The following is a 21682-nucleotide window of genomic DNA, read 5'->3' on the forward strand; positions in this document are numbered from 1 at the left end:
CACGTGCCCTGCCCCGGGAAGCCTCCATGGTGTCCTGGTTCATGGCTCAAAGCTCAACTACTGAGCCAACCCAGCCAGGCTTGAGTCGTAGCATTTTATTTTGCATCCATGGTTAAGAATCTCGTAAGGAGCGTTCCTAAACGCCAAGGTAGACAGTAACTAAGAAAAAAAATTGCTTAAAGTAATCAGAAAAAAAAAAATAGTATTGTTTAAAGTTCTATAATTAAAGCTTGGCTCTAACAGCCAAAGACAAAGCTAGGGGTCCTTGGGCTCTGGAGCTAGTCCAGCGCTCCCTTGGGCCTCCTTCACAATTGCAGTGGAACCAGTTCAAAGAAAGTCACGCTCCTCTTGTCCCCCTGACCTTCCATCCCATCACACAGCAACGGCCTTGAACAATCACGGAACAAAAACCTCATTGCCCAATTAACCTCGCAAGCCCGGGAGCTGTAGGGTCCGCTAATCCAGCTCACAAAAGCATGCCTGCCGCTCTTTTATTCTCCCAGAGGCCGGGCACCGCGCTGATCATGACAGCTGATCGGCTCTGGAACGTCCCAGCCCCGTGCCAACGACCTCCGCAGTTTATTTAGCTTCTGGCTCCGCGAGGGGCCCCCTGGAGCCGGCTTTGCAGGAGCTCGCCTGCGGAGGAGCCATGTACCGGCGCAGCTACGTCTTCCAGACCCGCCGGGAGCACTACGAGCAGGCGGAGGAGGAGGAGGAGGCGCCCGGGCGCCTGGCCTCGGACCCGGCCGCCGCACCCAGCCTGGCGGCGCTGCAGGGCCTCGGCGAGCGCGTGGCCGCCCAGGTCCAGCGGGCTCGCGCGCTCGAGCAGCGCCACGGCGTCCTCCGGCGGCAGCTGGACGCCTTCCAGCGCCTGGGCGAGCTGGCGGGGCCAGAGGACGCCCTCCTCCGCCAGGTGGAAGGCAATCGCCAGCGCGCCCGGGACCTGGCGGCGGAGCGCGCCCGGCTGGAGCGCCAGGGCGCAGAGGCGCAGCGTGCGCTGGACGAGTATCGTAGCAAGTAAGCTTTGGTCCTGGGGGGAAACTGAGGCAGATGGGGGGGGAGGGGAGGGCGGCGGCACCTGCGGCAGGGATCTGAGAGCAGGCTGCCATCCAGGTTGGGGGGCCATCTCTGGTGTCCCGGTCCTCATGACCACAGTGTGTGTGTGTGTGTGTGTGTGTGTGTGTGTGTGTGTGGTGGGAGGGTGCACATGGTCCATTTCCCTAAGATAAGACTAGCTTATATTTTGATGGTACTTCACAGTTTACAGAAAATGGTATCATTTACTTTAAATGCATTTTACAATTTAGGTATAATTTCCATATAACAACATGCACAGGTTTTAAGGACACAGTTCAGTGAGTCTTGACAAATGTATATATGTACATAACCATGTTGCTATCAAAACAAGCAAAATATTTCCTCTACCTTAGAAATTCCATTTCTACCCTTTTCAAGTCAATCTTCACTTATTCGCCGTCCCCATCCCCACCACCCCCCCAACAAAAAAAACCCCAGGAGTTTTTATTTCTAACACCATAGATTAATTTAGCCTGTTCTAGAATTTTACAAAAAGGAATATGACAGATGTACTCTTGTGTCTGGCTTTCTTTTGCTGACCACAGTATTTTTTGAGAAGCATTAATGTTACTCAATCCTCACAGCCAGTTATAGATTGTATTTGCCTGCACCTGTTTAACAGATGAGGAGACTGAGGCTCAGAAAATGTAGGGATTTGGAGCAATGTCACTCAGCTAGTGAATTGCTGCCCTGGGACTGGATTGAAGTGATGGACATACTATTGAAGTGATGGATAAGTCTAATGGTTTTCACCGCATCACAGCCAACACCTGGAAATCGTTTCAATGTGTGCCTTCCAGGGTCTTGCTAGTCGGTGTGGTCGAGGGACCAGCAGTATTGGAGCTTGTTTTAAAGGGAGACTCTTGGACACACCCCAGAGCGCCTGAATCAGAAACTGCAATTTTAACAAGACTCCCCAGTGATTCATAGTTTAAGAAATTAAACACTGAAGTTTCAGAAGCCCTGGCCCGTGGCATGGTTCCACCTTTCGACAGACTGAACAATGTGTTAAAATTAGCGATTAAAAAGAAAAAGAATACTATGATATTCCAGCAGGTGTCAAGAGGCATGGCTGTAAGGGTATTCACTGCCCTGGGAACTGCAGTGGCAAAAGCCTGGAACCAACCTAAATGCTGATTAATAATGGCAGACAGGTTACACAGTTGTGCTTCACTCATACAACGGGATACTATGCAATGGTAAAAAGAACAAGAATCGTGTGTTATTACCATTTATTTAAAAAAGAGGGGTGAAGAGTAGAAATTTTCTGCTTGCATAAGGAAAAAGAGGCCACAAGCACATACAAACAACTAATGACACTGGGACGAATGTCTGACTTTTACTAGGTGTTCTGGTTATTGTCTTTCAGTATCTAACTACAGTATAAACTGTTTGGTAAGTTCACCCTCCCTCAATAGTAATGGACACACTAAGCTGCTGGCTGGTTGGTTTCTGATTTGTGGGGTGACTATTCACATATCCCTTATGCATTATTTGAGCACCATGAGGTCTTGCTCCTTAGGATGATTGACAGAAGATAGAGACCTTCACCCCAATTAAAAATAATTATTAACAAATGGAAAGAGGAGGGAAATATTAGGCCTATAGGGCATTTGCTCACTTCCCACCAGAGGAGAAAACACACACACACACACAAAAAAACAACAACCAACCAACCAACCAAACAACAACAACAACAACAACAACAACAACAAAAAACAACAAGAAAAGCTCACTGGACACCAGGAGTCAGACCATACAAGGAATAAAAACGGTCCTGAAGGCACCAGATCACACACCTGCATCCCATCCCATTATGACTCACCAGCTCAGCCCCCAGCCCCACTGACAGCAAAAGTTTTCCAGCAGTGACTGCATATAGGGATAAAACTCCAGAGTGCGGCCATCATCGACCTTTTGGCTCAGAGCTGTGCAGCCCTTCCTTTTGGATATATGACCCCCCATCCCCTTTTCTTAAATAAATTTAATTTTCTGAAGTCACTATCTGAGATGGCTATTTAGCCTACCTGTGGGCATCATCCACCATGGTCACCTTTCAAGTTTCACATTCTCAGTCTGAGTCTTGGGTAGGTTATTCCCTGCTGTGTACTGAGCATATTTATCACATCAAATAATTGATTTCATTCCAATCAGTCTTTCTGTTTTATATATATATATATATATATATATATATATATATATATATATATATTTTATTGGTTTCAGAGAGAAAGGTGGAGAGAGGGAGAGAAGGAGAGAGGGAAAGAGAGGGAGATGGGAGGGAGGGAGGGAGGAAGGGAAGAAGGGAGGGAGAGAGAGAAGCATCAATGATGAGAGAGAATCATCAATTGGTTGCCTCCTGCATGTCACCTACTTGGGAGGGCGGGGGGTCGAGTTCTTAAGATGGACATGTGCCCTGACCAGTCCTTCTGTTTTTTTTTTATTTTTTTTTATTCAGAGGCTTGGAGAAGGTCCTTGAGTGGAAGGACTTGAACTCAGGTTTTCTTGCCCTGAAGTCCATATGCTTTTTAGAACACTGTCTTGGAGAGAAGTTACTCTTGGACTCTTATGAAGTGAGGTCCAGTAATAAGAACTAGACCTCATTCAAATGAAGATCATGTTTTCTAGAGCAAAGAGAAGTGTACGCTGTTTCAGACACCCTGCTCCATGGGCCAGCAGGATCCCCATGATCCCCAAATGGTCTCCACATCAGACCATAATCTACTGTGACTCCCTTGAGCCCTCAATGAACAAGTGGTCATAGCGAGTTTTTCTGATTTCACTTGGTTCTGATTATGTCTTCATCATGGAGCAGGTCCTTCAGATTCTGTGATTTATTTAATACCCCCCCCCTAATTTATTCCCTCTCATTGCCCTGTTGGAAAAGTTTTGATATTCTGGCTGGGGTAGTGGGACTTGAAAATTATTATAAAAATCATAACCATCCATATGCATGCATATACACACACCAAGTTTGGTTTCACATTCCAGCAGGGACTTGATGGTTAGCAAAAGCAGATAAAAATAATGCAGACATGCAGAGGAATATGCAGCCTCATCAGGCATATTTTCTACTTGGATAGTTGAATAATTTCAAAATCAGGTCATTCACATGTCAAACAAAGACTAAATACAATAAAATGAAGTAAAAACAAATAAAATCATCAAAATGCAATGGTGAATATAGTCAATTATCCAAATTGTTGAAAACCAAAATAGTTGTACAAAACAATCAGATATTTAAAGCTAGCGTATCTTCATTTTATGAATTCACTTATATATTCCCTTATATGAATATATATAAATGTATCTTGAATTCTTATCATGAGCTTTCATAATGTAGATATTTGCTTTTAATATAATATCTAGACTTTTTTATAGCATGAAAATCACATTAATATGTTGTTTATTCAACCTGTGGTTTTTTTTTTTAACACACCTCTTTTAAAAAAATATATTTTATAATTTTTTACAGAGAGAAGGGAGAGGGATAGTGAATTAGAAACATCGATGAGAGAGAAACATCAATCAGCTGCCTCCTGCACACCCCCTACTGGGGATTTGCCCACAACTAAGGTACATGCCCTTGGCCAGAATCGAACCTGGGGTCCTTGAGTTTGCAGGCTGATGCTCTATCCACTGAACCAAACCAGTTAGGGTCCAACCTGTTTTTAAGCTATAGAAATTCTTAAGATGTTTTTAGCAGGAAAAAGCAATGAGGAAAATTAGATTTTGTTAACAGTTTTACTCTCAAAGTTAATTAACCATTAAAAAACAATTTCTGGCTCCATTACAGCCACACACAAAAGAAACTGCTAAATGTGACATCTTGGCGTGAAATGTAAAACTTGTGCCACTGTGTTTTAATTTGATTTCATGCCTCTCTTAGTTTGGAGTCTTCTAGGAGCAGAACTTGAGTCAGGGGCTTGAGGACAAGCAACTTATTTTGGAGGTGACCTCAGGAAGCACAGGTTGGGGAGTGAGGGAAGGCAGGAAAGGAAGGCTGCTAATGCTGAGTGCATTATTCAGCAAGTTCCAACTGGGACTAACCTGTGGGGCGGAGGACACACCTCACTGTCCCAGCTGAGGGGAAGAGAGATGGAGATTGAGCACCCACTCACCTTCCTGCCAGGGGCACCCTCTGGCCCATCCGGCCTGCCCTGCTCACTGGCTCAGAGCAGGTCTTTGGTGTCAGAGATGATGCCACAAAGATTGCCCTGCCTTATAGGCAGATCATAAAACATTATTTCTGGTGACAATTCTTATTTTGGGCTAGGCCCCTCATTTACATTCTTTAAGGATGAGGTGAAAGTTTCTTCTGTGCGCACAGGATCTTGATTGCCTTTAGCTCAAAACAATTCACATGCCAGAGTGGCACATTTTCGGGAGGCCTATTCTGAGCCCTTTCATGGTAAGGATACATCTTTCAGAGTTTGGTGAGGGTTATGGCATAATCAAGAGTCACTGACACATGTTGGTAAATATAGGAGTGTAGGAAATCTACACAAGGTCGGGTCAATGGTGTCAGCAGGGCAGACTCCCAGGCTCTGTGCCGCTGTTGCACTTGGATTCCAGCTGTGCTGAGATATGATTCCCTCATCCTTGCTGGGAGGGACGTGCTAGAGTAGGGGTGTCGAACTCAATCAGAGAAGGGGCCAAAATCTAAAATCCAGCCTAAATCGCGGGCCGAATGGTTTACTGAACAGTCATAAACTGACAATGTCATAAACTGACAGCGGAGTGCAGTGATGACAGCGTGGTGTGGGCCACATTGCAAGGCCTGGCGGGCTGGATTTGGCCCGCGGGCCTTGTGTTTGACACATGTGTGCTAGAGGATTGGGATTGGTCCTCCAGACCGGAAGACTCCTGTGCCATTTACTAGTACTGCTCCCAGTTAGCCCATGTGTGATGCCCATGTCAGCACTTCCTGTGTGACAGGATGTGAAAGAGGTTGGAAAGCAGTGGGCTTCGAAAGGCAGCACCAGCTTCTGCTTTAAAATTATGGACCTCTTGCCAAAACCGGTTTGGCTCAGTGGATAGAGCGTCAGCCTGTGGACTGAAAGGCCCCGGGTTCGATTCCGGTCAAGGGCATGTATCAATACTTTGGTTGCGGGCACATCCCCAGTGGGAGGTGTGTGAGAGGCAGCTGATTGATGATCCTCTCTCATCGAAGTTTCTAACTCTCTATCCCTCTCTCTTCCTCTTTGTAAAAAATTAATAAAATATATTATAAAAAATAAATAAATAAAATTAGGGACCTTTTCTAAAAGAGAGGGCATAATACTCATATCGGATTAAATTTAATGCTGATTGTGTGATGGACTCTTGTGGAATCGTAGAAGCTGCTCAACTTTCACTTATATGTGCATTTTGCAGGTATGAGAATGAATGTGAATGTCAAGTGCTGCTAAAAGAAACGCTTCAGCGGCTTAACAAGGTGAGCTGAGCACATCCTGGGTTTGAGTAGATTAATGACAGGATTGAACTAAATGGCTGCGATGAGTGTTAACCCACACTCCTCTTTGTGGTATTTCAAGATTCACCTATTTATTTTGCTGTCACTCTACTTCTTGACTTCGTAATTTCAACTAAATCTTTGTGTGAACGCACACACCAAAACACACTCCCATACCACAGGATACACGATCTTGAGAGAGAACCTGGCAGATGAAGGCTGGACCTTCAGGTTCTCTGTTCATTAAGAGAGTCAAGTGAGGAGAAGGAGATAAAATGGAAGAGTGTAATTCACATCCTGTTTGCTGGTCATATCAATGATTTTGGTCGACAAATCTTTGAATATGTACACATATTAGATCAATAAGGTTTTGGCTATCAACTTGGTCTTAATGCCCATTTCCTTTTGTCTTGGTAAAGGAGTCATCCCTAGGTGTGGCTATGGAAAATGGGAGTTTCGGAGGAGGCTGTGGAGAAGAGGAGTGAGGAGGAATGTGGAGGGAGAGAGCAGAGTCAGGAAATGAGGCAGTGGGAAGAGAGAGGATGGAGAGTTGTCAACAGGCCCAGCACCTCTCTCCAGGCCAGTCTAAGCACTAGGAAGGAAAGTGATTGAAAAATTTTTGGAATTTTCTTTGACATCCAGGATCAAAGTAGTTTTTTCTTTTTCTTTCAAAGTAAACCTAATTAGCTAGAAATCCTTTTTAAAAAATATATTTTATTGATTTTTACAGAGAGGAAGAAAGAGGGATAGAGAGTTAGAAACATTGATGAGAGAGAATCATCGATCAGCTGCCTCTTGCACACCCCCTACTGGAGATGTGCCCGCAACCAAGGTACATGCCCTTGACCAGAATCGAACCTGGGACCTTTCAGTCCTCAGGCCGACGTTCTATCCATTGAGCCAAACCGGTTTCAGCTAGCTAGAAATCTTAATGAACTTGAATGCTCATTCTTTAGGTGTGTGTGTGTGTGTGTGTGTGTGTGTGTGTGTGTGTTAGGCTGCTCAGCAGGATTTTTAATGACTTTCTCTATGAGTGGGTTAGCAAGGCTGATTTTTCAAGGATTCATTGGATTCTAGTTATTCCTCCAGTGCCTTTCTTAGATGTGGTCCAGATCAGTGAGTGGCTCTGAAACGTCTGTGGGCCTGGGCAGCACCTGAAGTTCATGTTAAAATGCAGATTCCCGGGCCCAGAACCGAGGCCTTCTCATTCAGTAGGCCTGGGATCTGCCAGATATTTAACATTTCTAATCATTTCTCAGGTGGCATGGTCCAGGGAGCACACTTGGGAGAACCACTGACCTAGATCTAAAACACACACCATATCAGGGTGGGAATGCTTCCTAAAACTAGACTATGGAACCAGAGTCTCTGTTCGGAAACATCTGGACGTTTCTGCTGGGGGAGCTTTGGAAAGTGCAGCTGACAGTTTCCAAAGCACAATAAAAGCACAAGCATCTGCACATTTCTGAGTTCTGGTACAAACAAAAGAAAACATTTCCAAACGAATTCTCAACATACCAGCAATTGCATATTCCAGTGGCACCTCCTCGCCTTTGGAGGTTTTCTGGGGCAGTTTATCAGGTGATTGCCTTCAAAGGGGGAGAACGTTATTTTACACATGATTAAACTGAGACTTGGAGTGGAAAACACTGTGTGTAAAGAAAGATACATTTTAAAACTGAGGGGTTTAATATAATTTTGACACCACTACAAATTACTTGTTTGTAATTTAAAAGAGAAAAGAAAACAAATTAAAATATATGAAGGCCCAGGGTGCCAGGGCTGACCGGCAGACCCTGAGTGATGGATGAATAAATTACTCGGACTCACGTTTCTGTGAAAGAGAGGCTAAGGAACTGTTTTGCTTTAGGAGCAAACAGCTTTGTTTGCCTGCCTCCTTAGGCTTTTATTGTAACCACAGCTTGAACTCAAATTAACCTCTAGATACAATCAGCAGGGTAAGCATCCTTGAGAAAGTACCTGTATCTGTAGTGTCTTTCAAACAAGGACGCTTTGAAGTCTAAACATAAAGATTCTAGTAAAACTCCCAGGCGTCAGACTTATTTGGAAGATCAAGGCAGGGGCTGCCACCTTTGGAAAGATCCCCTCAGAGGCCTCTGACCTTTCAGAGATCCTCCTTAACACCAGGGGAGATGGATGGAGCACCAATATCTAGTGTGAAGGGGCCATCTTTACCCAGAGACCCTGGCTTTGTGTCTGTCTCCTGGGAGACAGATTCCCTGACTGTCCTTGGGAGGTAGAGAATGAGCCATGGACCCAAAGACCCTACTCCTGCCTCTATCTGCCACAGAAGGGCTCCGGTCTGTGGTCCTTCTTTCCTTCTGTCCTGTCACCCAGTGTTGGTGTTCCTGATACAAAGGAAGGGATTTCAGAATCTTCAGAGGAGAGAATTGGGTATGTGGAAATTAGTGTATAGAGAGACGAGGGGATTCACCTTGGAACAAACCTGGAGGACTAACTGAGGAAGAATGAGATGCTCCACTGTGCCTAAGATTAATGCTGGTGAGCTGTCCAGCCTTGGACTCCTGGCTAGGCATGGCTGGGAGCAACTGAAATGCAGATAACTCAAATTGCAATGTGTTATAAGTATAAAATATACAACAGGTTTCAAAGACCTAGCCTAAGGGGAAACATGTAAATTATCATTAATAACCTAAAAAATATTGGTTACACGATGAAATGACAATATCTGGGTATATTTCATGGAAGAAAATGTTAAAATTACTTTTACCCATTTATTTTTATTTTATTTAATGGGGCTACTAGAAACACTTCAAAATTATGCCTGAGGCTTGCTGTATTGGAATAACTTAATTTTTACTTATATAAGTCTATGCAAAAAAGAATGCTTTAAGACATATTGCTAATGATTGCAAATTAACTGATTTGATCTTGTAGAGCTCTTCAGTTATTTAAGATAAACTAAGAGGTTTTTTGTTTTGTTTTGTTTTTTTGTAGATAAAATAACTTCAGAAGTTTAGAGTTGGTTGAGGGTTAGCCACTCCCCTACAACCTTGCTGACATTTCAGACCAGATTCACACAAGGCATATATTTCTTTTCTTTAAAAAAATATTTTTATTGATTTCAGAGAGAAAGGCATAAGAAGAGAGAGGTAGAAACATCAATGATGAGAAATAATCATTGATCAGCTGCCTCCTGCATGCCTCCTACTGGGGTCTAAGCCTGCAACCCAGCATGTGCCCTGACCAGGAATCAAACCATGACCTCCTGGTTCATAGATTGATGCTCACCACTGAGCAACGCTGGCCAGTTTCTTTTTTTCTTTATTTTTTAAGTTTATTTTTTTATTGTTGACATATATTTCTTAAATAACATTTATTTTGCTGCAGACCCCCAAAAGTTCATGCAGCCTGTTTTCTAGGCTCCATGAAGTCCCGGCTCTCTGATGTTTTAGGAGCTAAGGCAATACTTTGCATGAAAAATTCATTCAAGGCAGGTAATCCAACAGAGTCAGAATCCTGGTATCCTTATTGTCAGCACCAGACATTCTCATATCCGCCTTATCCAATGGTCTTTTACAGGAACAATTAAGGAACCATGTGTCTTTCCTAAGAGAGCAAGCCACAGGCCTTCCCAGAACCTAAGCCCATTAGTGCAATGGTGGGAGCATCTCAAAATATCTTAACTAGTCCACATACCTTACGCTCTTAACCCTGTTCATGCAAGAATGGAGAGTGTCTTAAATATTTCAGCCAAACCATACATCTTCCTTTGTTAATGAGAACCCATTGCTGACATCCATCATGCTTTTTAACAAGTCATTAATAAGTCAGTAAAAATTCACTTAGCGAGGCCCCAGGTATTGGCAGGGGTGTATGGCAGAGGTATCTTGAGTCCAGGTAATGTTCACCTGTAATATTGCACTAGACCAGTGTTTCCCAAACTTTTGACATATGTGTATCCCTTCTATAATTTTCGTAACGCTGAGTACCCCTCATACTCATGAGAACATAGAATTAGGCGCAGCTAAGGATGGTGCAGTGCATACCTTCACCAAACTCCGGTGCAATGCGTACCCCCACCAAACTCTTCCCGTACCCCTAAGGGTACGCGTACCACACTTTGGGAAACACTGCACTAGACAATTGGAGTGTTTAAGTCAATTCCAGTTGTCATGGCACTGGACAAACTTAACCCACCGATAATGAGATATAGGACAAATATAGGTGTAACTTAACCCACTGATAATGAGATGTGGAACAAATATAGGTTTAACTTAAATTTTAAGGTTGTTGGTTGGTAAAAATACCCTAACATTGTCCCTGATCTGTCTGGATCAAGGTTTTTCAGCTGTGGCACTAATGACATTTTGGACTAGATAATTGTTGTGTGGGGCTGTCCTATGTATTGAAGGATATTTAGCAGCATCCCTGGCCTCTACCCACTAGATGCCAGGAGTAACACCCCACCACCAAGTGATGACAATAAAACGTCTTCAGACTTTGCCACATGTCCCCTTGGGGGCAATAATCACTCCCATTGAGAACTGCTATTCCGGACCAGGTCCAATGGGCTAACTCAATGCCTTGCCAGAAATGCTGAATGGTAGATCCCTCCCAGACCCACCAGACAACAATCTGAGTTGTTGTAAAACTCCAAGGGATCTGTGGGTACATGCACCTGGCCAATTCCACACCCGTCTCTGTGTGATGGTGATGTGTGATGCTTTCTCATTGCAGGAAGCTGATGAAGCCTTACTGCGCAATCTGCATCTTCAGATTGAGGCCCAGTTTCTGCAGGACGATATCAGTGCAGCAAAGGACAGGTACAAAAAGGTAACCACAACCCTTCTGATGCTCTTCTCCCAGGCAGTCCAGGGCACTCGTGGCTGAAAAGTGAGACTGCTAGACTGGGTTACTTCTGTGTGCATTGCTCCAGAATCAAGTGGGAGATGGGTTGGTTGTTAGACAGTTCTTAGTGAGCCAGATATGTATAGAGGAGGAGGCAAAAGTGTGTGTGTGTGTGTGTGTGTGTGTGTGTGTGTTTTGGGTGGAGTGTTGGGAACTAGTACATTACAATTCACAGAGAGATTTCACATAGATATGTCTCAAATAAACCACAGCCTATAAATTGTTTCAGCTCAGAAAATGCAATATATATGTTTTAACTCTTCCTCTGAGCCAATTAATTGAGGCATTCAGGGGCCTTCTCTCATGTAATGCTCTTCTCTGACCCCTAACCCACCAGCTTCTTAAGGCCTGACTTTGGGGGATGGGAGGCTTGACCAACTGGAAAAATCAAATCCTGGAGCTGTGTGATCATGGACAAGTAGCCTAACCTCTCTGAGCTTTTTTTAATCTTAAAAATGCAAATGACAGCCCTAGTGGATTTGGCTCAGTGGATAGAGCATCGGCCTGGGGACTGAATAATGATGGGTTTGATTCCGGTCAAGGACCCCTACCTCTGTTACAGGCTTGATTCCTGGACCTGGTCCAGGTGAGTGCAGGAGGCAACCAATTGATGTGTCTCTCTGATATTGATGTTTCTCTCTCCCTTTCACTCTAAAAGTTAATGGAGAAATATCCTCTGGAGAGGATAAACAATAACAACAACAAACAAACAAAAAAATCATGACAGTGATGGACTCTCCTTCCTACAAGGCTGTGTGGTTAACTCTGTGTAGCTGACCTGTGGCCATGACCCTGTGGGTTGACCTTTGCAGTGAGCTCTGGCCTCCTTTTAACTGCCATTATCAGAAGCCCTGCCTCCGTACTTTCTATAGGTAGTAAGAGCTGCTGTGCCTCCTGGGAAGTGTTGGGAAATGAATGCCCTGGAGCAGCCTTAGCCAGTGATAGATGTGAGTTGCTGGATATGTTCCCAGCTGTCTCTTACCTGCTGTTCTGCATCGGCCTCCAGAGATCCCCACTGGGCCTCAGCTCCCAGTGCTCCCAGTGGTAACTTACCTGGTAAAACATTCCTTTTCGGCTGCCTTACCCCTCCTATCTCACTTCCTCACTGTATTTACTACCTACGTTAACTGGCATCTTTGTTTAAGTAAACTATTTGTACTCAGAACATTTTCTATTTTTTAAAAAATATATTTTTATCGATTTCAGAGAGAAAGGGAGTGAGAGAGATAGAAACATCAATGATGAGAGAGAATCATTGATCAGCTGCCTCCTGCACACCCCACACTGGGGGATCGAGCCTGAAACCTGGGCATGTGCCCTGACCGGGAATCAAACTGTAACCTTCTGGTTCATAGGTCAATGTTCAACCACTGAGCCATGCTAGTGGGGCTGCACTCAGACCATTTTCTTAGGATCTGTTGTAGTCAGCTTGAGTTGCTATAAAAAAAAATACCACAGATCAAGTGTCTTATAAGCAACAGAAATTTATTTCTCACAGTTCTGGAGGCTGGGACTCCAAGATCAGGGGGCCAGCCTGGTAAGATTCTGGTGAGGGCCATCTTCCTATCTTCTCCCTATGTGCTCACCTGGCCCCTCCCAGGAGCATGTGCTTGAAGAGAGAGAGAGAGCCAGCTCTCATGCCTCTTCTTATGAGGGCACTAATCTCACCCCAGGGCCCCACCCTATGACCACATCTAAATCTAATTATTTCTCAAAGGCCCAGCCTCCAAATACCGTATTACTGGGGGTTAGGACTTCCACTGGTGAATTGGGAGGGACACAGCATTCAATGTGTAATAGTCGTCTTCTGGGGAAACCCAAACTGAGGCTCCATGATAATGCAGGTGAAGCACCTGGTATAACCTGGACCTTGGCCAGTGCTCAGCAAGCATTAGATCCCCTTCCTGCCTCAGTGTGTACCTGCTTCAGCACAAAGGCAGGCTTGTTGCTGTGCACTGAAGGGATGTTCCCTCCTGTTGGCTTCCTCCAACTTTTCATCAGGACCAGCCTGGATCCTCCTCCTCTCCGGACTCTGCTGTACTTTTCTGGAATCCTGGGAGCAGTACCTGGGGGCAGTTTCTAAGCAGCTTAAAACATTCTTCAGGGCAATTTACAGTAATCTTATATAATAAAAGCCTAGTATGCTAAGTGTCCAGTCGTTGGGTTGGCTGTGCAACCAATCAAAGTGTAACATGCTAATGATATGCTAAGGCCACTCAGCCTCTCGCTATGATGTGCACTGACCACCAGTGGGGCATATGCTCCAACCAGTAGGTTAGCTTGCTGCTGGGGTCCAGCTGATCAGTAGTAAGCGAGATGGACTGGACATGCCCTGGAGCCCTGGAGCCCTCCACGATCCCTCCCCAGCTGGCCAACCTCCTGCATCTCTCCCCTCCCTGGCCCCGATTGTGCACTGGTGGTGTCCTTCTGCCTGGCCTGCACCCTCTTGCAATCTGGGACCCCTTGGGGGATGTCAGAGAGCCGGTTTTGGCCCAACAGTGGAACAACCAGTTGCTGTGATGTGCAATGACTACCAAGGAGCAGATGCTTAGTGCAGGAGCTGCCCCCTGGTGGTCAGTGAGCTCCCACAAGGGGAGCTCAGCTCAGCCAGAAGCCAGGCATGGGAGCCTCTCCTAACTTGGGGGGTGGGGGACTGAAGCAGGTCTAAACCACCAATCGGACATCCCCTGAGGACTCCCAGACTGTGAGAGGGCGCAGGCCGGGCTTAGGGACCCCCATGAGTGCATGAATTTTGTGCACCGGGCCTCTAGTAATAATAATAATAATAATAATAATAATAATAATAATAATGATGATGATAATGATGAGCACTCACACTATGACACTTTTGTGCATAATCTCATTGATTCCAACAACAGCCTCTTAAGATAGTGTCTTAGGTCAGGTTCCCTATTAGCAGAGCCTAAGGTGGTGATTTTTGTGTGATTGCTGTTTGGATGGAGAGCACCTAGGATAGGGGTGTCGAACTCAATCAGAGAAGGGGCCAAAATCTAAAATCCAGCCTAAATCACGGGCCGAATGGTTTACTGAACAGTCATAAACTGACAATGTCATAAACTGACAGTGGAGTGCAGTGATGACAGCGCGGTGCGGGCCACATTGCAAGGCCTGGCAGGCTGGATTTGGCCCGCGGGCCTTGTGTTTGACACATGTGACCTAGGAGAAGAGGAGGAAGGAAGAGGAGCTGGACAGCATAGGTGTGGGGACTGCTTCAGCACAAAGGCAGGCTTGTTGCTGTGCACTGAAGGGATGTTCCAGCCCTGGTTCAGCTGGAGCCTCAGTCTGATCCCACTGCTGGTTTGGGTGCTCTGAGTCATGAGTCTCCCCCCACTAGGCTGTTCCCACCTGAGGTAAGAGGGTAGGACTTTTCTACTCCTGTGTCATCTAGTCACTGGCCTGGGTTGGGTGGGAGTGGATTGGGAGAAGTTGAGCCACTTCCTGGACAAGGTAACTATTGCCTGGAGTGGGCACAGCTGTGAGATGTGTCATCAGTCCCCATGCGGAGCTGGGCACAGTGCTCTTCAGATTGTGATCCCACTTTTACAGGAGAGCCTGAGTTTTAGGAGCTATTAATAGCTTGCCCGAGGCCTCACGCAGCTAGCAAATGATTTTGTCTGGGACCCACGACCAAATTCTGTCCTTTGAAGCAGAGTCCGGCTCTGGGGTCAGAAAGGGCCCTTTGCACTCTCTGGAGCTTGGCCCTCCTCTGCTTCCCCCCTTAGCCCTGTCTGCAGGGCTCTGTGAAGACAGTAGCAAAGCATGCACGTAACTGATGGGGAATGAAGTAAACCGAGCCTGTTATCCATCGGTCTGTTGATCTTGTGAAGATGGAAGATCTAAAGATCATGGCCTGTGCTATTTGTGACGGTGGACTATGAGAAAGCATTCATCCCGGACTCACCTGGTCCTGGAGGGAGAAACTCGGGCAGCTCAGGTTTTAATGAGAATGTTGTCTTTCTTCTGACAGAATCTTCTGGAAATTCAGACCTACGCCAGCCTCCTGCAGCAAATTATCCAAACCACCCCTCAAGCAGCCTCCATTACAGATGGGACGAGAGAGGTAAGAGCCAGGGCCCAGGCTGCAGGAGAGCGCATCTGGAGGTCTTTGTTACAGAAAAAGGTCAACTGGTTAATGTGTCAAGTAAGCATCATATCAGTGCCCTCTAACCAGAGGCCACTGGGTTCACACCTGTAGTCACATAAAGCTGAGTTCACTTTCCACTGCAGGAAGGAAGGGTGTATACCGTGGAGACTTGCAAGGGTGTCTGTGGGGAAGGGCCAGGTAGGCAGGGCCCTGCTCCGAATTGGGTGCTGTCACGAGGGGCTGGTCCTATGGCTGAGTATCTTGTTAATTTCTATCAAGGGGGCAGAGAAATGGAGTGTGGCTAAAGCTGTACCTGGTAATTCAGCAGCATCACTTGTGTTATCAGGGAGAGTGGATGGTTGGCCATTTCTGTGGTGGTGCAGAGGTCTTTTGGTCTGAGCTCAGACACAGTTTCAGAGGGTCTTGTTTCTGTCTGGTTCCCCCATGGTGCCAGAGTGACATCTTTGGATATTGGTGGTGGCACTGTTTATAAGTTTATGGTAGGGAGTCTCATGGCCTGGCCGTTAGTGCCAGCTACCAGTGACAGCTGCAGGGCTGTCTTCCTTCCTCTTTAATAAGTATCCAAGGGCCAGCTGTGTGAGAGGCACCTGGAGGCAGGTGTGGGGAGGGATGTGAGATGAGGAAGGTGGGGCCAGACAAGCGGGTAGGGTGCTGGAGGAAGACAGTCTCTCCATTATGAGGCTACAGGTCTTGTGTTTGCAGTGTGGTATATGTCCTCCATTTCCTGGTACACATGAGTATGAGGCCCCTTCTGCTCCCAACCACCCTCTTGTCTGCACCTTTGAGGCAGAGAGGTGGGGACTGATACACAGGGAAACAAAGAGGACAGAGACAAACAAACTGAGAGCCACTGAGAGCATGCATTCCTTCACACACCCAGAAACACAGAACTGCACACTGGGAGAGGATTCTTGTGCAGTTATATCTCAAGTCCTGCCTTCCCTGTGGGGTCAGGCCACAGGGCCACACTCTCACTTCCTCCCTTTAAGCATGTCTGACTTGCTCTAGCTGTCTCTCTGCCTGTGTGGTTGCTCCAGCCACTTTGTAGTGTTTGGAGAGCAGGGGGCCGCCTTAAGCCTGTGGCCTTGAACATGGCTGCACTGGGAAAATTCTTGTTTCTGATTTTGCCTGGCTCTGAGGCCACATGCCCTGTGCCAGTGGGCACTGCTCTTGACCAGTCAGGCTCTCATGAATCTCAGGAAACGGGTGCCTGTTCTGCAGAGAGTGGAGAGGTTGCGAAATCTCCTCCAGAAAGTTCTGTAGAGCATCGACAGGGGGTGTAGCTGCCTTATCATGTCCCCGGCTTCCCTGGTGCCCCTTGACTTCTGCTTTGTGAAGCATTGATGTCTTAGCAGAGTTGATGGCTCAGGGCTCATACTGACCCAGCCATCTGCACAGACACAGAGAGTAGAGTCCAATGAGAAACTGCCTTCCAAGTTTTCCTTTAGACAGAAGGGAAGGGGCCTTGTCCAGAATCTCTCATCCAGTTTGTGGCACAACCGGCTCTAACGTACAGGTCTCCTGACACTGTCTCTGCACTTTACTTGCCCTCACAGCATTAATGGCTCAGATGTTGGAGACAGACTGGATGACTCAAACAACAGGCATGTATTTGTCACAGTCCTGGAGGCTTTAAGTCTAAGATTCTTTGCAAATCCACTTTCTGGCTTACATACATACACAGGCCTCCTGGTGTCCTCACATTGTCTTTTTAGGATGCAGCACAAAGAGAGGGAGAGCTCTGGTGTCTTTTCTTTTTTTAAAAAAAAAATTCTTTATTGATTAAAGTATCCCATATTTGTTTTCATCCCCCCATTCCCATCCCAAACCCCTCCCCCTCGCATGCCCCCACCTTCCTCTGGTGTCTTTTCTTATAAGGACACTAATTCTATCCTGGGGCCCCACCCTCATAACCTCATCTAAATAATGACCTCCCAAAGGTCCCAGCTCCAGATGCCATCTCATGGGGGTTAGGTCTTCAGCCTATGGATTTGTAAGAGTAGGGGACAAACATGCAGAACATAATGAGGTCCCATGGCTTCCTTGTCCCTTTCCTTTTCGGATTCCTTGGTACATCAAGCATGTGTGAGTGTTGAGTCTGGCCTTCTTTGTGCAGGAGAAGCTCCTGATGGAACGAGAGGCAGCCACCCTTCAGGGTCAGCTGGAGGAGAGCCGGGAGGTCCTGTCTCTCCTGCAGGCACAGAGAACCGAGCTGCAGGCCCAGGTAGGCCCTGCGTCCTCTTGTCTACTGCTTCCTGTGGGGCATTCAACCACCCGTGTGAACCAGGGTTTACAGCATGTTTTATTCAGTGTCAGGTGCCTGCAGAGGAGTGCACATGTATCCAGTTCAGTGATTCTCACAAACTCAACACACCTATGTGCTTGGGGTTGCCTCGTTTAAACTTAAATTGTTTTTAAAAATAAGAAGAAATGGACACATGCAGGGATTTTTTATTCTATACTTTCTCAAATCTGTGCTTCCTGTTTTCTCATGACTGCAAATTGCTCCTTTGGATTACAAACCTGGGAAAGAGTATTTGCCCTATTCGAAATTTCTTAGTGGAAAACTGTCCATTCCTTTTTATTTTGAAAATTAAACTCAACAGAAAAGATCCATCCTGTTTCCATGGTACATGCTTTGGTAACTTGGTTAGTGTTTGGCTTCCTCTGAGGCCCTGAAAGGATAAACGGCAGGTGTGTGTATGTATGCACACGTGTGTATGTGTACATGTGTGTAATGCACATTTATAATATGTATGTATAGAAGTGTGTGTATCCTATATAATAAAAGGGTAACATGCAAATTGACTGAATGGGAATGACTGGTCACTATAACGTGCACTGACCACCAAGGGGCAGATACTCAATGTAGGACCTGTTCCCTGGTGGTCAGTGTGCTCTCAAAGGGGGAGTGCTGCTCAGCCACAAGTTGGGCTGACGGCTGGCGAGCGCAGTGGTAGTGGTGGGAGCACTAAGGATGTCCAACTGCCCTGTATGGGGAGTGGCCTAAGTCATCAGTCAGACATCCCCTGAGAGCTCCTGGACTGCGAGAGGATGTAGGCCAGGTTGAGGGACCCCGCCACCCAAGTGCACGAATGTCATGCATCAGGCTTCTAGTATATGCATATGTGATTGTATGTGTATATGTGTGTATGTGTGCATATGTGTAGAATCAACTGAAATTAAAAAAGAAGGAATGGACAACACCAGACTAAGGTAGGGTAAAAAATAGCGGAGTGCATAGCGATAAAAAAGTAGGATTTGTTTTGTGAAACCTTGTTTTAAATATGGAGGTATACTTAAATGTATATGTTTGTTCAAATGCACATGTGTATGACTGGTGTGGTTTGTGATGGAAATGGTGTTTCTCCTGGTGGCTCTGGGAAGAGGTTGACAAGCACTGCCCCTGATGCTGAGAAAGGCAAGAGCCCAGGCCAACGTGGTGAATTCAGCTCCAGGGCAAAGAAGGTTTCTCCCTCCTGTTCATCTGAGTGCTTGTTGAATATAAAAATAAAACGTTGCATAAAGGATGAACCTACTTTCTGAGAATATGAAATAAAACTCTCTGATCTGACCTGTAGCTGCTGCAGAAAGACTCATTTTTACCATGACGTCGTTTTCTTTCTGAATTTTGGGGCTGGCGGTAGGGGCTTCACCTTTTCTGTGCCATGCCTCCCACTGCTAGTCTGGTGAAGCCCATGGACCCCCCTCAGAAAAATGTTAAATATCTAAACATACAATAAAGTACATATAATGAAGAGGAAGCCAATTATATTGAAACAATTATCAAATTATTACCAAAGCATATCCTATATAATATGTGTGCTTATATTATATACACTTGTATCCCCTTATATGTGGTTTTGCTTTCCATGATTTCAGTTATCTATGGTCAGCTGTGGTCTGAAAATATTAAATGGAAAATTCCAGAAATCAACAAACCATTAGTTTAAATTGAGTGCTGTTCCGCGTAGTATGATGAAATCTTGTGCCGTCCTTCTCCCTCCCACCCAGAGTGTGAATCATCCCTTTGACCAGCATCTCCACACTGTGTATGTTTTCTGCCCATTAGTCATTTAGTAGTCATCTGGGGTTATCAGTTCCACTGCTGTGGTATCACAGTGCTGTGTTCAAGTAACCATTCTTCTACTTAATAATGGCCCCAAAGAATAAGGGTAGTGATGTTGGCAATTCGTATATGCCAAAGAGAAGCTGTAAAGTGCTTCCTTTAATTGGGAAAAGATGAGAGTTTGGTACTATTTTCAGTTTCAGGCATCCACTGGGGATCTTGGATCATATCCCCCTCGGATAAGAGGGCGACTGCTGTAACAAACCATAGCAGTGAGTCTGATGAAACACAAGTTGTGTTAGCTTTCTCTTTCCGCCACAGCGAATTACCACAGATGCAGTGGTTCAAACAACACTCCTTTATTTCACAATCCTAGAGGTCAGAAGTGTGGGCAGGCTGGTTCTGGGTCTCACAGGCTGAAATAAAGATGTTGGCCTACCTGGGTACCCTCCTCTGGAAGTGCTAGGGGAGAATTGCTTCCAGTGTCATTCAAGGTGTTGGTCGAATTCAGTTGTGTGTGCCTGTGGGCCCAAGGACCTTGTTTCTTTGCTGGCTGTTGGCCAGCAGTTGTTCTAGAGGCCACCGCATTCCTTGGTTGTTGCCCCTTCAGGTTCCAACCCAGCCATGGTGCTGTGAATTTTTCTTGTGCATTTTATCATTCTGACTTCTGCTTTTAAGGTCTCCTGTGGCTGGGCTTACCCAAAAGTTTCTGACTCAGTAGGTATGGCCCACGTATTTGCATTTCTAGGTTCCCAGGTGCTGTTGCCAGTCTAGAAACCACACTTTGAGAACACTGGGGTAAGGTGGGAACCAAGTTGGGTCAGAATGTTCTACATTTGGTCCACCTGAGTCCCTGGCTTGGGTCCTCCACAGGAGGTGTTGATGGCTGGCTTTTTGCTGATTTTAAAAGGTTTTAGTGGTTGCCCAAGGTAGTAGCTAAACTGAGACCAGCTATGACTGTGGGATTTGGTGGGGGATAGAGGAGGGAGAGCCCCTTGTGGCCTGAGAGTTCCAGCTGGGCAAGGACTGTGGTACTGGTTCTGCCTGTGTTTAAAGCATCTGGTGCTTTCAGACTCTTCATAGCAGAGGCCTTATTGGGAGGTCTCTGAACTAGCAGCATCAGCAGCACCTGGGAACTTGACAGACCCTCACACTCATGGACCCACCCTGGACCTACAGAATTAACAAGCTCTGTTCCAACAGGTGTTTCCATAGGTTTAAGTTCGAGGACAATAGTCCACAGGATGAGAGACACAGCACCCATCCCTTTGGGAGTGGCACTTCTTATAGAAGGTTGCCTAAATTGCGTTAACTGAGAATTTCTGTGACAGGAAAATGAAAAAATGTCATGTATTACTTGGAAAGTGTGAGCCTACCAACAATTTTGATAGCCTCATTGAAGTCACTTAACACCACCTAGTGGTAGTTTTGGGTAAGACTGTGTAATCAGTGAAAGACTATATTTCTTGTTTCCTTAAAAAAAAAAAAAAAAAAAAATCTTTACCAAGGATATGATTTTATTGATTTTTAGAGAGAGGAAGGAAGAGAGAGAAGCATCTATGTGAGAGAGAAACACCCCTCAGTTGCATCCTGTATGCATCCTGACCAGGTTGAACCCACAACCTTTTAGTGCATAGGACGATGCTCCACCCAACTGAGCTACCCTGCCAAGGCCATTTCCTTTTCTAAAAAGACCTTGGGTCCAAAGGAGTCTGGGGCCTAAGAGGACTGAAGCAGGAGGTCACCTTTCAGATAGGCTCCACCGTGAGGCCTATCATACATCTCCAGCAGGTGGAGTTTATTTTTATAGAATGCTAGACCATTAACCCATCTTTAAAATTCATAATAATTCTACAGTATCACTAAGTGTCCAGTGAGGGATCAGGTTTCCAAGGTTCATAATTTTTTAAACTTAGGTGATCTTTACATATAGTGTCATCATCTTCAGTGCACAGTACGCCTGTTTGACAAATGTATGCAATAACCTACCTACAATCAAGATTTAGGACAGTTCCCTCACTCAAAATTCCCTCAGCTGTGGTCAACTCCATCCCCACCTCTC

The 21682-nt window shown here is 45.7% G+C and overlaps 1 protein-coding gene across 1 annotated transcript in view; it reads left to right on the forward strand.

Moving 5' to 3' along the window:
* Window positions 1-579: 579 nt before the first annotated feature.
* Window positions 580-21682, forward strand: part of BFSP1 (beaded filament structural protein 1) — a 28765-nt gene continuing 7662 nt past the window's right edge. The window contains exons 1-5 of the mRNA XM_084887636.1: window positions 580-1017; window positions 6454-6514; window positions 11255-11350; window positions 15414-15506; window positions 17668-17775. Coding sequence (XP_084743762.1) covers window positions 650-1017; window positions 6454-6514; window positions 11255-11350; window positions 15414-15506; window positions 17668-17775 — 726 coding nt within the window. The 5' untranslated portion in view covers window positions 580-649. The remainder of the gene's footprint in view (window positions 1018-6453; window positions 6515-11254; window positions 11351-15413; window positions 15507-17667; window positions 17776-21682) is intronic.

This window comes from Pipistrellus hanaki, assembly GCF_964339955.1.
Source record: "Pipistrellus hanaki genome assembly, chromosome: 6".
NCBI classification, from domain to species: Eukaryota; Metazoa; Chordata; class Mammalia; order Chiroptera; family Vespertilionidae; genus Pipistrellus; species Pipistrellus hanaki.